The sequence below is a fragment of the Salmo salar genome, chromosome 10, assembly GCF_965601325.2.
Source record: "Salmo salar chromosome 10, fSalSal1, whole genome shotgun sequence".
Taxonomy (NCBI): Eukaryota; Metazoa; Chordata; class Actinopteri; order Salmoniformes; family Salmonidae; genus Salmo; species Salmo salar.
This window is the reverse complement of record NC_138300.1, coordinates 3410254-3425219: the sequence shown is the minus strand read 5'-3', so window position 1 is coordinate 3425219 and position 14966 is coordinate 3410254. Positions and strand designations below refer to the sequence as shown.

The following is a 14966-nucleotide window of genomic DNA, read 5'->3' as shown; positions in this document are numbered from 1 at the left end:
AGGACGTAAAAAAAACACAGACATTGACGTTTTCGATACAATGTTTTTCATGTTTGTATGCTCTCTCTTTCTTTGCTGAATTTTTACAAATCAGAACGATCCAATACCAACACAGTGCACTATGATGGCGTCGTCCTGGTTGCCGTAAGGGTGTGTGACATCACCCAACACGTAACTAATAGCAGAGTGTTCTGAATCTGTAGAGGTCACGCTGAGGTCATCAGCTTCCTCCTCTTCCTCTTCCTCCTCCTCGCTCTCCACAGAGGGTAAACACAGGGACCTGTACCCATTGGACTCCCACCATGCCATTCTGCAACACAGACGCCTCATTATACCAGACCTAGAGTCTATGTTGCAGGTAGAGGGATGTCTATTCCACGATCTGGGCCATATTCATTAATGCACACCGTTGCAAACCATAGCAAAATATTTTGTAACAGAAACAAGTTTTCTTATTGGGAAATGTTAGTTAGTCCCTCCCTGTGTTTTCTGCTGTTTGGTTTCTTGTGAAAATGACTTTAGTCCTTACTTCTTCCTGTGTTTGTTCTCCTGTAGTCTCCTCCTCTTGTCCTCCTGTAATCTGGCCCTCTTAGCTGCAGCCTCCTCCCTCTCTTTCAGGTCAGTCTCAGTCAAGGCCTTCCTCTTCCTCATGGGGGCCAACAGGGGCCCAGACAGACACACCTGAAGGGCCACTGAACATCAGCCAAGAGACATAGGTTGTCCCCCAAATTACACACTATTCCCTATAGAGTGCACTACTTTAGACCAGGGCCCACAGGTCTCTGTTGAAAAGTAGTGCACTATACAGGGAGTGGCGCACTATACAGGGAGTGGCGCACTATACAGGGAGTGGCGCACTATACAGGGAGTGGCGCACTATACAAGGAGTGGCGCACTATACAGGGAGTGGCGCACTATACAGGGAGTGGCGCACTATACAGGGAGTGGCGCACTATACAGGGAGTGGCGCACTATACAGGGAGTGGTGCACTATACAGGGAGTGGTGCACTATATAGGGAGTGGTGCATTTTATAGGGAGTGGTGCACTATACAGGGAGTGGTGCACTATACAGGGAGTGGTGCACTATACAGGGAGTGGTGCACTATACAGGGAGTGGTGTCTGACATTACACTCCAACAACATACCCTGTCTGTCTGTCTGACATTACAATCCAACAACACACCCTGTCTGTCTGTCTGACATTACAATCCAACAACATACCCTGTCTGTCTGTCTGACATTACAATCCAACAACACACCCTGTCTGTCTGTGTGACATTACAATCCAACAACATACCCTGTCTGTCTGTCTGACATTACAATCCAACAACATACCCTGTCTGTCTGTCTGACATTACAATCCAACAACATACCCTGTCTGTCTGTCTGACATTACAATCCAACAACACACCCTGTCTGTCTGACATTACAATCCAACAACACACCCTGTCTGTCTGACATTACAATCCAACAACATACCCTGTCTGTCTGTCTGACATTACAATCCAACAACATACCCTGTCTGTCTGTCTGACATCACAATCCAACAACATACCCTGTCTGTCTGTCTGACATCACAATCCAACAACATACCCTGTCTGTCTGTCTGACATCACAATCCAACAACATACCCTGTCTGTCTGTCTGACATCACAATCCAACAACATACCCTGTCTGTCTGTCTGACATCACAATCCAACAACATACCCTGTCTGTCTGTCTGACATCACAATCCAACAACATACCCTGTCTGTCTGTCTGACATCACAATCCAACAACATACCCTGTCTGTCTGTCTGACATCACAATCCAACAACATACCCTGTCTGTCTGTCTGACATCACAATCCAACAACATACCCTGTCTGTCTGTCTGACATCACAATCCAACAACATACCCTGTCTGTCTGTCTGACATTACAATCCAACAACATATCCTGTCTGTCTGTCTGACATTACAATCCAACAACATACCCTGTCTGTCTGACATTACAATCCAACAACATACCCTGTCTGTCTGTCTGTCTGACATTACAATCCAACAACACACCCTGTCTGTCTGTCTGTCTGTCTGTCTGTCTGTCTGTCTGTCTGACAGTGCTACTAGTGAAAGGTGTAGAATAGAGAAGTCCTATTTCTCTCTGTTTGTGAGTAGTGATGTTAGTCATTAGCACATCATCACACTAGTCTAGTAGAGCAGAGGTGAGGAGACAGTAAGAGAGTCTTACTTCATCGTTGTGTCGTGTCGCCCGTCTCTCTCCTCCTCCTGCCTCCTCCTCCTGGAGACGACTGAAGGTCCTCTGGTCCTCAGAGCTCATCTCCCGGGAATAGTCCCTCCCTTCAAAGTAGTACATGTGGTCTGGACAGGGACAGACAGAGAGACAAGGTCAGAGAGAGACAGGGACAGACAGAGAGACAGGGACAGACAGAGAGACAGGGACAGGGAGAGACAGGGAGAGAGACAGGGTCAGAGAGATAGACAGGGTCAGAGAGAGAGACAGGGTCAGAGAGAGAGACAGGGTCAGAGAGAGAGACAGGGACAGACAGAGAGACAGGGTCAGAGAGAGACAGGGACAGACAGAGAAACAGGGTCAGAGAGAGACAGGGTCAGTGAGAGAAACAGGGTCAGAGAGAGACAGGGTCAGAGAGAGAGACAGGGTCAGAGAGAGACAGGGACAGACAGAGAAACAGGGTCAGAGAGAGACAGGGTCAGTGAGAGAGACAGGGTCAGTGAGAGAAACAGGGTCAGAGAGAGACAGGGTCAGAGAGAGAGACAGGGTCAGAGAGAGAGACAGGGACAGGGAGAGAGACAGGGACAGAGACAGGGACAGGGAGAGAGACAGGGAGAGAGACAGGGAGAGAGACAGGGAGAGAGACAGGGACAGGGAGAGAGACAGGGAGAGAGAGACAGGGAGAGAGAGACAGGGAGAGAGAGACAGGGAGAGAGAGACAGGGACAGGGAGAGACAGGGACAGGGAGAGACAGGGACAGGGAGAGATAGGGACAGGGAGAGAGAGCGAGAGAGACAGGGAGAGAGAGCGAGAGAGACAGGGAGAGAGACAGGGAGAGACTGGCACAACGCTCTAACCACCAGGCTACCTGCTGGTTACTGGCCCAACGTTCTAACCACTAGGCTACCTGCTGGTTACTGGCCCAACTCTCTAACTACTAGCTACCTGCTGGTTACTGGCCCTACGTTCTAACCACTAGGCTACCTGCTGGCTACTGGCCCAACGCTCTAACCACTAGGCTACCTGCTGGTTACTGGCCCAACACTCTAACCACTAGGCTACCTGCTGGTTACTGGCCCAACGCTCTAACCACTAGGCTACCTGCTGGTTACTGGCCCAACGCTCTAACCACTAGGCTACCTGCTGGTTACTGGCCCAACGATCTAACCACTAGGCTACCTGCTGGTTACTGGCCCAACTCTCTAACCACTAGGCTACCTGCTGGTTACTGGCCCAACGCTCTAACCACTAGGCTACCTGCTGGTTACTGGCCCAACGCTCTAACCACTAGGCTACCTGCTGGTTACTGGCCCAACTCTCTAACCACTAGGCTACCTGCTGGTTACTGGCCCAACGCTCTAACCACTAGGCTACCTGCTGGCTACTGGCCCAACGCTCTAACCACTAGGCTACCTGCTGGTTACTGGCCCAACTCTCTAACCACTAGGCTACCTGCTGGTTACTGGCCCAACACTCTAACCACTAGGCAACCTGCTGGTTACTGGCCCAACACTCTAACCACTAGGCTACCTGCTGGTTACTGGCCCAACTCTCTAACCACTAGGCTACCTGCTGGTTACTGGCCCAACACTCTAACCACTAGGCTACCTGTTGGTTACTGGCCCAAATCTCTAACCACTAGGCTACCTGTTGGTTACTGGCCCAAATCTCTAACCACTAGGCTACCTAGGTACTACTGTTTATCAGGGACCCTAGAGAATATAATGTAATTTGGGATGCACCCTAGTAGTGTAGAGTAGTGTAGGTTTACAGTGTAGATTGATGGCAGGTTTTGCTGTGGGGCCTCTATGAGCTTTTGCTACTTACTCTGTCCCTCAGATTCCTCCTCCTCTTCCTCTTCTGTGGGCAGGTCCTTGGTCTGGGTGGGGGCTTCATCAGTCAGCCACTCCCCGTCTCTAGACTGACCCAGGATCAGACCCAGGTTCACAGCCTGGATGGAGCTTTCTTCTGACGACAGCAGCTTGTCCACTCCAAACTTCAGGATCTCACTGAGCTGAAGAGACAGATTGAATAGGACGGATGAGGAGAGAGGGAGAGACAAATGGACCGAGACGAAAAAAGGAGGAAGAGTGGAGATGGGAAGGGCAGAGTAGCCTGTTGATGGGTCACCGAGGTGTCATGAAGGGCAGAGTAGCCTGTTGATGGGACACCGAGGTGTCATGAAGGGCAGAGTAGCCTGTTGATGGGACACCGAGGTGTCATGAAGGACAGAGTAGCCTGTTGATGGGACACCGAGGTGTCATGAAGGACAGAGTAGCCTGTTGATGGGTCACCGAGGTGTCATGAAGGGCAGAGTAGCCTGTTGATGGGTCACCGAGGTGTCATGAAGGGCAGAGTAGCCTGTTGATGGGACACCGAGGTGTCATGAAGGGCAGAGTAGCCTGTTGATGGGTCACCGAGGTGTCATGAAGGACAGAGTAGCCTGTTGATGGGTCACCGAGGTGTCATGAAGAACAGAGTAGCCTGTTGATGGGACACCGAGGTGTCAGGAAGGACAGAGTAGCCTGTTGATGGGTCACCGAGGTGTCATGAAGGGCAGAGTAGCCTGTTGATGGGACACCGAGGTGTCATGAAGGGCAGAGTAGCCTGTTGATGGGTCACCGAGGTGTCATGAAGGACAGAGTAGCCTGTTGATGGGTCACCGAGGTGTCATGAAGGGCAGAGTAGCCTGTTGATGGGTCACCGAGGTGTCATGAAGGGCAGAGTAGCCTGTTGATGGGACACCGAGGTGTCATGAAGGACAGAGTAGCCTGTTGATGGGTCGCCAGGTTTGCTGACCGTGCGTCGCCAGGTATGCTGACCGTGCGTCGCCAGGTATACTGACCGGGCGTTGCCAGGTAACTGACCTTGTGTTGCCAGTAGGACTGGGAATTGTTAGGGACCTCAAGATACGATATCTCAATTCTTAGGTGCCAATAAGGTACGTATTGTGAATTTTACGATTCTGTATGTATTGCGAATCGACTCTGCGATTCAATGTCCCAAACATATTGCTCACTATATGTCTGCTGTAGAGGGACAAGAGAGAGCTATCAGTCATGGAAATAAAAGTGCTGAAAACATGTTGACTCACTATTTATAAAGAAGAGTTTTGGCACAGGTACAGCCTATAAAATAATAATAATAACGTACAAAATAATATTGTGATACGTAACTGTATGCATTTTGTCCTCCCATCACCAGTTGCCAGGTTACTGACGGTGTTTTGCCAGGGTTACTGACGGTGTGTTGCCAGGGTTACTGGCAGTGTGTTGCCAGGGTTACTGACGGTGTGTTGCCAGGGTTACTGACGGTGTGTTGCCAGGGTTACTGACCTGCAGACCGGCAGCAGCAGCAGAGTGGGTGTGGTTTAGCAGAGAAAAACGCCCCTCTTCTATCACTGTGTTGGTAAGGTGGAGCTTAGAAACCGCCCGGGAGTACACAATCTCCTCTACCGTATCCCTCCCCAGGAGCCGGATCACCTTCACAGCCCTGTTAAATAGACCTCTGGTTACCCCACCACCATCTTATATCAACATGCATAAGCAAGAGAATACATAGCAGGTCTAGGGCCCTGAGATATTATAATTAATATATAGCAGGTCTAGGGCCCCGAGTTATTATTATTAATATATAGCAGGTCTAGGGCCCCGAGTTATTATTATTAATATATAGCAGGTCTAGGGCCCCGAGTTATTATTATTAATATATAGCAGGTCTAGGGCCCCGAGTTGTTATTATTAATATAGACTAGGGCCCCGAGTTATTATTATTAATATATAGCAGGTCTAGCGCCCCGAGTTATTATTATTAATATATAGCAGGTCTAGGGCCCCGAGTTATTATTATTAATATATAGCAGGTCTAGGGCCCCGAGTTATTATTATTAATATATAGCAGGTCTAGGGCCCCGAGTTATTATTATTAATATATAGCAGGTCTAGGGCCCCTGAGTTATTATTATTAATATATAGCAGGTCTAGGGCCCCGAGTTATTATTATTAATATATAGCAGGTCTAGGGCCCCGAGTTATTATTATTAATATATAGCAGGTCTAGGGCCCCGAGTTATTATTATTAATATATAGCAGGTCTAGGGCCCCGAGTTATTATTATTAATATATAGCAGGTCTAGGGCCCGAGTTATTATTATTAATATATAGCAGGTCTAGGGCCCTGAGTTAATATTATTAATATATAGCAGGTCTAGGGCCCCGAGTTATTATTATTAATATATAGCAGGTCTAGGGCCCCGAGTTGTTATTATTAATATATAGCAGGTCTAAGGCCCCGAGTTGTTATTATTAATATAGAGTAGGACCCTGAGTTAATAATAATAATATATAGCAGCTCTAGGGCACTGAGCTATTATTATTAATATATAGCAGGTCTAGGGCCCCGAGTTGTTATTATTAATATAGAGTAGGACCCTGAGTTAATAATAATAATATATAGCAGCTCTAGGGCACTGAGCTATTATTATTAATATATAGCAGGTCTAGGGCCCCGAGTTGTTATTATTAATATAGAGTAGGACCCTGAGTTAATAATAATAATATATAGCAGGTCTAGGGCCCCGAGTTAATAATAATAACATTATATAGTAGAACTAGGGCCCCGAGTTAATAATAATAATAACATTATATAGTAGAACTAAAGCCCTGAGTTAATAATAATAATAATAACATTATATAGTAGAACTAAAGCCCTGAGTTAATAATAATAACATTATATAGTAGAACTAGGGCCCCGAATTAATAATAATAATAATAACATTATATAGTAGAACTAGGGCCCTGAGTTAATAATAATAACATTATATAGTAGAACTAGGGCCCCGAGTTAATAATAATAATAACATTATATAGTAGAACTAGGGCCCTGAGTTAATAATAATAATAATAACATTATATAGTAGAACTAGGGCCCTGAGTTAATAATAATAATAATAACATTATATAGTAGAACTAGGGCCCTGAGTTAAAAAATAATAATAATAACATTATATAGTAGAACTAGGGCCCTGGGTTAATAATAATAACATTATATAGTAGAACTAGGGCCCTGACTTAATAATAATAACATTATATAGTAGAACTAGGGCCCTGAGTTAAAAAATAATAATAATAACATTATATAGTAGAACTAGGGCCCTGAGTTAATAATAATAATATTATATAGTAGAACTAGGGCCCTGAGTTAAAAAATAATAATAATAACATTATATAGTAGAACTAGGGCCCTGAGTTAATAATAATAATATTATATAGTAGAACTAGGGCCCTGAGTTAAAAAATAATAATAATAACATTATATAGTAGAACTAGGGCCCTGAGTTAATAATAATAACATTATATAGTAGAACTAGGGCCCTGAGTTAAAAAATAATAATAATAACATTATATAGTAGAACTAGGGCCCTGAGTTAATAATAATAACATTATATAGTAGAACAAGGGCCCTGAGTTAATAATAATAACATTATATAGTAGAACAAGGGCCCTGAGTTAATAATAATAACATTATATAGTAGAACTAGGGCCCTGAGTTAAAAATAATAACATTATATAGTAGAACTAGGGCCCTGAGTTAATAATAATAACATTATATAGTAGAACTAGGGCCCTGAGTTAATAATAATAACATTATATAGTAGAACTAGGGCCCTGAGTTAATAATAATAACATTATATAGTAGAACTAGGGCCCTGAGTTAAAAATAATAATAATAACATTATATAGTAGAACAAGGGCCCTGAGTTAATAATAATAACATTATATAGTAGAACAAGGGCCCTGAGTTAATAATAATAATAATAATAATAACATTATATAGTAGAACTAGGGCCCTGAGTTAATAATAATAATAATAATAATAACATTATATAGTAGAACTAGGGCCCTGAGTTAAAAATAATAACATTATATAGTAGAACAAGGGCCCTGAGTTAATAATAATAATAATAATAATAACATTATATAGTAGAACTAGGGCCCTGAGTTAATAATAATAATAATAATAATAATAACATTATATAGTAGAACTAGGGCCCTGAGTTAATAATAATAATATTATATAGTTGAACTAGGGCCCTGAATTAAAAATAATAATAATAACATTATATAGTAGAACAAGGGCCCTGAGTTAATAATAATAACATTATATAGTAGAACAAGGGCCCTGAGTTAATAATAATAATAATAACATTATATAGTTGAACTAGGGCCCTGAATTAAAAATAATAATAATAACATTATATAGTAGAACTAGGGCCCTGAGTTAATAATAATAATAATAATAATAACATTATATAGTAGAACTAGGGCCCTGGGTTAATAATAATAACATTATATAGTAGAACAAGGGCCCTGAGTTAATAATAATAACATTATATAGTAGAACAAGGGCCCTGAGTTAATAATAATAACATTATATAGTAGAACAAGGGCCCTGAGTTAATAATAATAACATTATATAGTAGAACAAGGGCCCTGAGTTAATAATAATAATAATAATAACATTATATAGTAGAACAAGGGCCCTGAGTTAATAATAATAATAATAATAACATTATATAGTAGAACTAGGGCCCTGAGTTAATAATAATAATAATAACATTATATAGTAGAACTAGGGCCCTGAGTTAATAATAATAATAACAATATATAGTAGAACTAGGGCCCTGAGTTAATAATAATAATAATAACATTATATAGTAGAACTAGGGCCCTGAGTTAATAATAATAATAATAATAACATTATATAGTAGAACAAGGGCCCTGAGTTAATAATAATAATAATAATAACATTATATAGTAGAACTAGGGCCCTGAGTTAATAATAATAATAATAACATTATATAGTAGAACTAGGGCCCTGAGTTAATAATAATAATAACAATATATAGTAGAACTAGGGCCCTGAGTTAATAATAATAATAATAACATTATATAGTAGAACTAGGGCCCTGAGTTAATAATAATAACATTATATAGTAGAACTAGGGCCCTGAGTTAATAATAATAATAACAATATATAGTAGAACTAGGGCCCTGAGTTAATAATAATAATAATAATAACATTATATAGTAGAACTAGGGCCCTGAGTTAATAATAATAACATTATATAGTAGAACTAGGGCCCAGAGTTATTATTATTATTACCATTATATAGTAGAACTAGGGCCCTGAGTTAATAATAATAATAACAATATATAGTAGAACTAGGGCCCTGAGTTAATAATAATAACATTATATAGTAGAACTAGGGCCCTGAGTTAATAATAATAACATTATATAGTAGGACTAGGGCCCTGAGTTAATAATAATAACATTATATAGTAGAACAAGGGCCCTGAGTTAATAATAATAATAACAATATATAGTAGAACTAGGGCCCTGAGTTAATAATAATAATAATAATAACATTATATAGTAGAACTAGGGCCCTGAGTTAATAATAATAATAATAACATTATATAGTAGAACTAGGGCCCTGAGTTAATAATAATAATAATAATAACATTATATAGTAGAACTAGGGCCCTGAGTTAATAATAATAATAATAACATTATATAGTAGAACTAGGGCCCTGAGTTAATAATAATAACATTATATAGTAGGACTAGGGCCCTGAGTTAATAATAATAACATTATATAGTAGAACTAGGGCCCAGAGTTATTATTATTATTACCATTATATAGTAGAACTAGGGCCCTGAGTTAATAATAATAACATTATATAGTAGGACTAGGGCCCTGAGTTAATAATAATAACATTATATAGTAGGACTAGGGCCCTGAGTTAATAATAATAACATTATATAGTAGAACTAGGGCCCAGAGTTATTATTATTATTACCATTATATAGTAGAACTAGGGCCCTGAGTTAATAATAATAACATTATATAGTAGAACTAGGGCCCTGAGTTAATAATAATAATAATAATAATAACATTATATAGTAGAACTAGGGCCCTGAGTTAATAATAATAATAATAATAATAACATTATATAGTAGAACTAGGGCCCTGAGTTAATAATAATAATAATAATAATAACATTATATAGTAGAACTAGGGCCCTGAGTTAATAATAATAACATTATACAGTAGAACTAGGGCCCTGTGTTACCTGGTCTGACCAATAGAACTAGGGCCCCGTGTTACCTGGTCTGACCAATTGAACTAGGGCCCCGTGTTACCTAGTCTGACCAATAGAACTAGGGCCCCGTGTTACCTGGTCTGACCAATAGAACTAGGGCCCCGTGTTACCTGGTCTGACCAATAGAACTAGGGCCCCGTGTTACCTGGTCTGACCAATAGAACTAGGGCCCCGTGTTACCTGGTCTGACCCATAGAACTAGGGCCCCGTGTTACCTGGTCTGACCCATAGAACTAGGGCCCTGTGTTACCTGGTCTGACCCATAGAACTAGGGCCCCGTGTTACCTGGTCTGACCAATAGAACTAGGGCCCCGTGTTACCTGGTCTGACCAATAGAACTAGGGCCCCGTGTTACCTGGTCTGACCAATAGAACTAGGGCCCCGTGTTACCTGGTCTGACCAATAGAACTAGGGCCCCGTGTTACCTGGTCTGACCAATAGAACTAGGGCCCCGTGTTACTTGGTCTGACCAATAGAACTAGGGCCCCGTGTTACCTGGTCTGACCAATCCGGTGGCAGCGAGCGGCAGCCTGCAGGTCATTCTGGGGGTTGAAGTCAGAGTCAATGAAGATCACAGTATCAGCTGCTGTTAGGTTCATCCCAACGCCTCCTATACAGCAGAGAGACGGGTCAGAGGTTATACAGGGGTCAGCGGTTCTACAGGGGTCAGCGGTTCTACAGGGGTCAGCGGTTCTACAGGGGTCAGCGGTTCTACAGGGGTCAGAGGTTCTACCAGAGGTTCTACAGGGGTCAGAGGTTCTACAGGGGTCAGAGGTTCTACAGGGGCCAGCAGTTCCACAGGGGTCAGAGGTTATACAGGGGTCAGTAGTTCTACAGGGGTCAGAGGTTATACAGGGGTCAGAGGTTATACAGGGGTCAGAGGTTATACAGGGGTCAGAGGTTGAAGTCATGAGAGACAGGGGTTCAGGGGTCAGTTTAGCCATTGTCCAGTGATCATGTTGTTAGCACATTACGTATTTGCTTTCATTGTTTATTCTTTATTCATTCCTTATTCTTTAATTGTTTATTCCTTATTCTTTAATTGTTTATTCCTTATTCATTCCTTATTATTTCCTTGTTTATTCCTTATTCATTCCTTATTCTTTAATTGTTTATTCCTTATTCTTTCCTTGTTTATTCCTTATTCATTCCTTATTCTTTCCTTGTTTATTCCTTATTCTTTCATTGTTTATTCCTTATTCTTTCCTTATTCTTTCATTGTTTATTCCTTATTCTTTCATTGTTTATTCTTTATTCTTTCATTGTTTATTCCTTATTCATTCCTTAATCTTTCATTGTTTATTCCTTATTTCTTTCATTGTTTATTCTTTATTCTTTCATTGTTTATTCCTTATTCATTCCTTATTCTTTCCTTGTTTATTCCTTATTCATTCCTTAGTCTTTCATTGTTTATTGTTTATTCTTTCATTGCTTATTCCTTATTCATTCCTTAATCTTTCATTGTTTATTCCTTATTCATTCCTTAATCTTTCATTGTTTATTCCTTATTCATTCCTTAATCTTTCATTGTTTATTTGCTTATTCATTCCTTAATCTTTCATTGTTTATTCCTTATTCATTCCTTAATCTTTCATTGTTTATTTGCTTATTCATTCCTTAATCTTTCATTGTTTATTCCTTATTCATTCATTGTTTATTCCTTATTCTTATGCTGTTCTTGAAGGTGCATGTGGTGTGCTGCCCTACAGTGGGTGTCTACAGCTTGGAGACTAGAGGTGATTTAAAGGTCATAAAGCATGTTCATGAAAAGTTGTCAAGTCGGGTACTTTTTCTCTCAGCTTTCATATTCTGGTTCAAACTTAAAAAGAGAGAAACTCAAAACACTATTGGTCTCATTGACAGACAGCTGAAATGTCCTCCCACTCTCAGCTCATCTCTCTGTGATGTCTCAGCTCGTTCTGTCAACAGATCAGATGGAGAGATAAAGAGGCGTAGAGATGTCTCTACTGATGGTGGGAGAGTGACAGACACAGAATCACAGAACAGAGCTTGCTCTAGATGAGTACTGGTGAGCAGGGTTGGGGTTAAAGGTCAGGGGTTAAGGATTGAGTACCTGGGTTACAGGCTTTGGTTTTTCCATTTATATTTTGAGGTTGGACGTTAGCACGTGGGGCGCACCGATTGGTGTGTCACCACGTTAGTCAGTGTGTGTTATACCTACGCTGGTTTGCCATCTCGTTAGTGGTAAGATGTTTCACCTATGTTGGCCCAGGTGATATTTAAGAGCGTCTGGCCCAGGTGATATTTAAGAGCGTCTGGCCCCAGGTGATATTTAAGAGCGTCTGGCCCCAGGTGATATTTAAGAGTGGCCGGCCCAGGTGATATTTAAGAGCGGCCGGCCCCAGGTGATATTTAAGAGCGGCCGGCCCCAGGTGATATTTAAGAGTGTCTGGCCCCAGGTGATATTTAAGAGTGTCTGGCCCCAGGTGATATTTAAGAGTGTCTGGCCCCAGGTGATATTTAAGAGTGTCTGGCCCCAGGTGATATTTAAGAGTGTCTGGCCCCAGGTGATATTTAAGAGTGGCCGGCCCAGGTGATATTTAAGAGTGGCCGGCCCAGGTGATATTTAAGAGTGGCCGGCCCAGGTGATATTTAAGAGTGGCTGGCCCAGTGCTCCAGTTGTCTTGATAGATGTGGAGGGTTAACACTTTTAGTTGGCTCTCCCTATTTGATTTTGTAGACGAACGTTCCTTTATCTGATCTTCCCTGTTTTCGTTTTGCGGCACTTTTTGGTTTGCTTCCTGTCTTTAAGTTTGGTGTGGGGTTTTCTTGTGTTTGCCTCTTCTTGGGCTCTCACGGTGGGTGTCTTTAATGTCCCAGTTGTTGTTGCTAGTCAACTTTCAGTGGACACCCCCCCCCATGAGTGTCTTTCAGAACCTCTCCTAAAACACCACCCGTTTCGTTTTGGTTGTTGTCAGTGACACTTGGTTAGTTCCCCCTTATGTTAGAGAGAGAAGTTTTGGTTTTCTTGCTGGGGAACATAACACCTGTTAGTGTTATGGTTAGGGGTCAGGGTTAAGGACCAGTGAGAGGGGTCAGGGTTAAGGACCAGTGAGAGGGGTCAGGGTTAAGGACCAGTGAGAGGGGTCAGGGTTAAGGACCAGTGAGAGGGGTCAGGGTTAAGGACCAGCGAGAGGGGTCAGGGTTAAGGACCAGCGATAGGGGTCAGGGTTAAGGACCAGCGAGAGGGGTCGGGGTTAAGGACCAGCGATAGGGGTCAGGGTTAAGGACCAGCGAGAGGGGTCGGGGTTAAGGACCAGCGAGAGGGGTCGGGGTTAAGGACCAGCGAGAGGAGTCAGGGTTAAGGACCAGCGAGAGGGGTCGGGGTTAACCTCTTACATCTAGACGTTCCGCTAGCGGAACACCTGCTCCAATATCCAATGATAGGCGTGACGCGAATTACAAATTCCTCAAAAATACAAAAACTTCAATTTTTCAAACATATGACTATTTCACAGCATTTTAAAGACAAGACTCTCCTTTATCTAACCACACTGTCCAATTTCAAAAAGGCTTTACAGCGAAAGCAAAACATTAGATTATGTCAGCAGAGTACCAAGCCAGAAATAATCAGACACCCATTTTTCAAGCTAGCATATAATGTCACAAAAACCCAGAAGACAGCTAAATGCAGCACTAACCTTTGATGATCTTCATCAGATGACACACCTAGGACATTATGTTATACAATACATGCATGTTTTGTTCAATCAAGTTCATATTTATATCAAAAAACAGCTTTTTACATTAGCATGTGACGTTCAGAACTAGCATACCCCCCGCAAACTTCCGGGGAATTTGCTAACAATTTACTAAATTACTCACGATAAACGTTCACAAAAAGCATAACAATTATTTTAAGAATTATAGATACAGAACTCCTCTATGCACTCGATATGTCCGATTTTAAAATAGCTTTTTGGTGAAAGCACATTTTGCAATATTCTAAGTACATAGCCCAGCCATCACGGGCTAGCTATTTAGACACCCGGCAAGTTTAGCCTTCACCAAAATCAGATTTACTATTATAAAAGTTTGATTACCTTTTGTTGTCTTCGTCAGAATGCACTCCCTGGACTGCTACTTCAATAACAAATGTTGGTTTGGTCCAAAATAATCCATCGTTATATCCGAATAGCGGCGTTTTGTTCGTGCGTCCCAGACACTATCCGAAATGGTAAATCAGGGTCGTGCGCATGGCGCAATTTGTGACAAAAAATGTATAAATATTCCATTACCGTACTTCGAAGCATGTCAACCGCTGTTTAAAATCCATTTTTATGCAATTTATCTCGTAAAAAAGCGATAATATTCCGACCGGGAATCTCCTTTTCGGCAAACAGAGGAAAAATCACAAAGACGGGGGCGGCCAGGGCACGCGCCTAAGCCCACAGTCCCTTGATCGGCCACTTGAGAAAGGCGATAATGTGTTTCAGCCTGGGGCTGGGATGACGACATTCAAGTTTTTCCCGGGCTCTGCGCGCCCATGGAAGACGTAGGAAGTGTCACGTTAGAGCAGAGATCCTTTGTAAAAGATAGAGATGGCAA

At 41.9% G+C, this 14966-nt stretch overlaps 1 protein-coding gene across 2 annotated transcripts in view; it reads right to left on the bottom strand.

The window, feature by feature from the left end:
- The window catches only part of chd1l (chromodomain helicase DNA binding protein 1-like), a 73441-nt gene that overhangs the window by 20531 nt on the left and 37944 nt on the right, over positions 1–14966 (bottom strand). For both annotated transcript variants that reach the window (XM_045687232.2, XM_045687233.2), the window contains exons 13-18: positions 10893–11007; positions 5568–5724; positions 4060–4246; positions 2230–2360; positions 530–681; positions 108–310 (exon numbers count right to left, since the gene is read on the bottom strand). In XM_045687232.2, coding sequence (XP_045543188.2) covers positions 108–310; positions 530–681; positions 2230–2360; positions 4060–4246; positions 5568–5724; positions 10893–11007 — 945 coding nt within the window. The remainder of the gene's footprint in view (positions 1–107; positions 311–529; positions 682–2229; positions 2361–4059; positions 4247–5567; positions 5725–10892; positions 11008–14966) is intronic.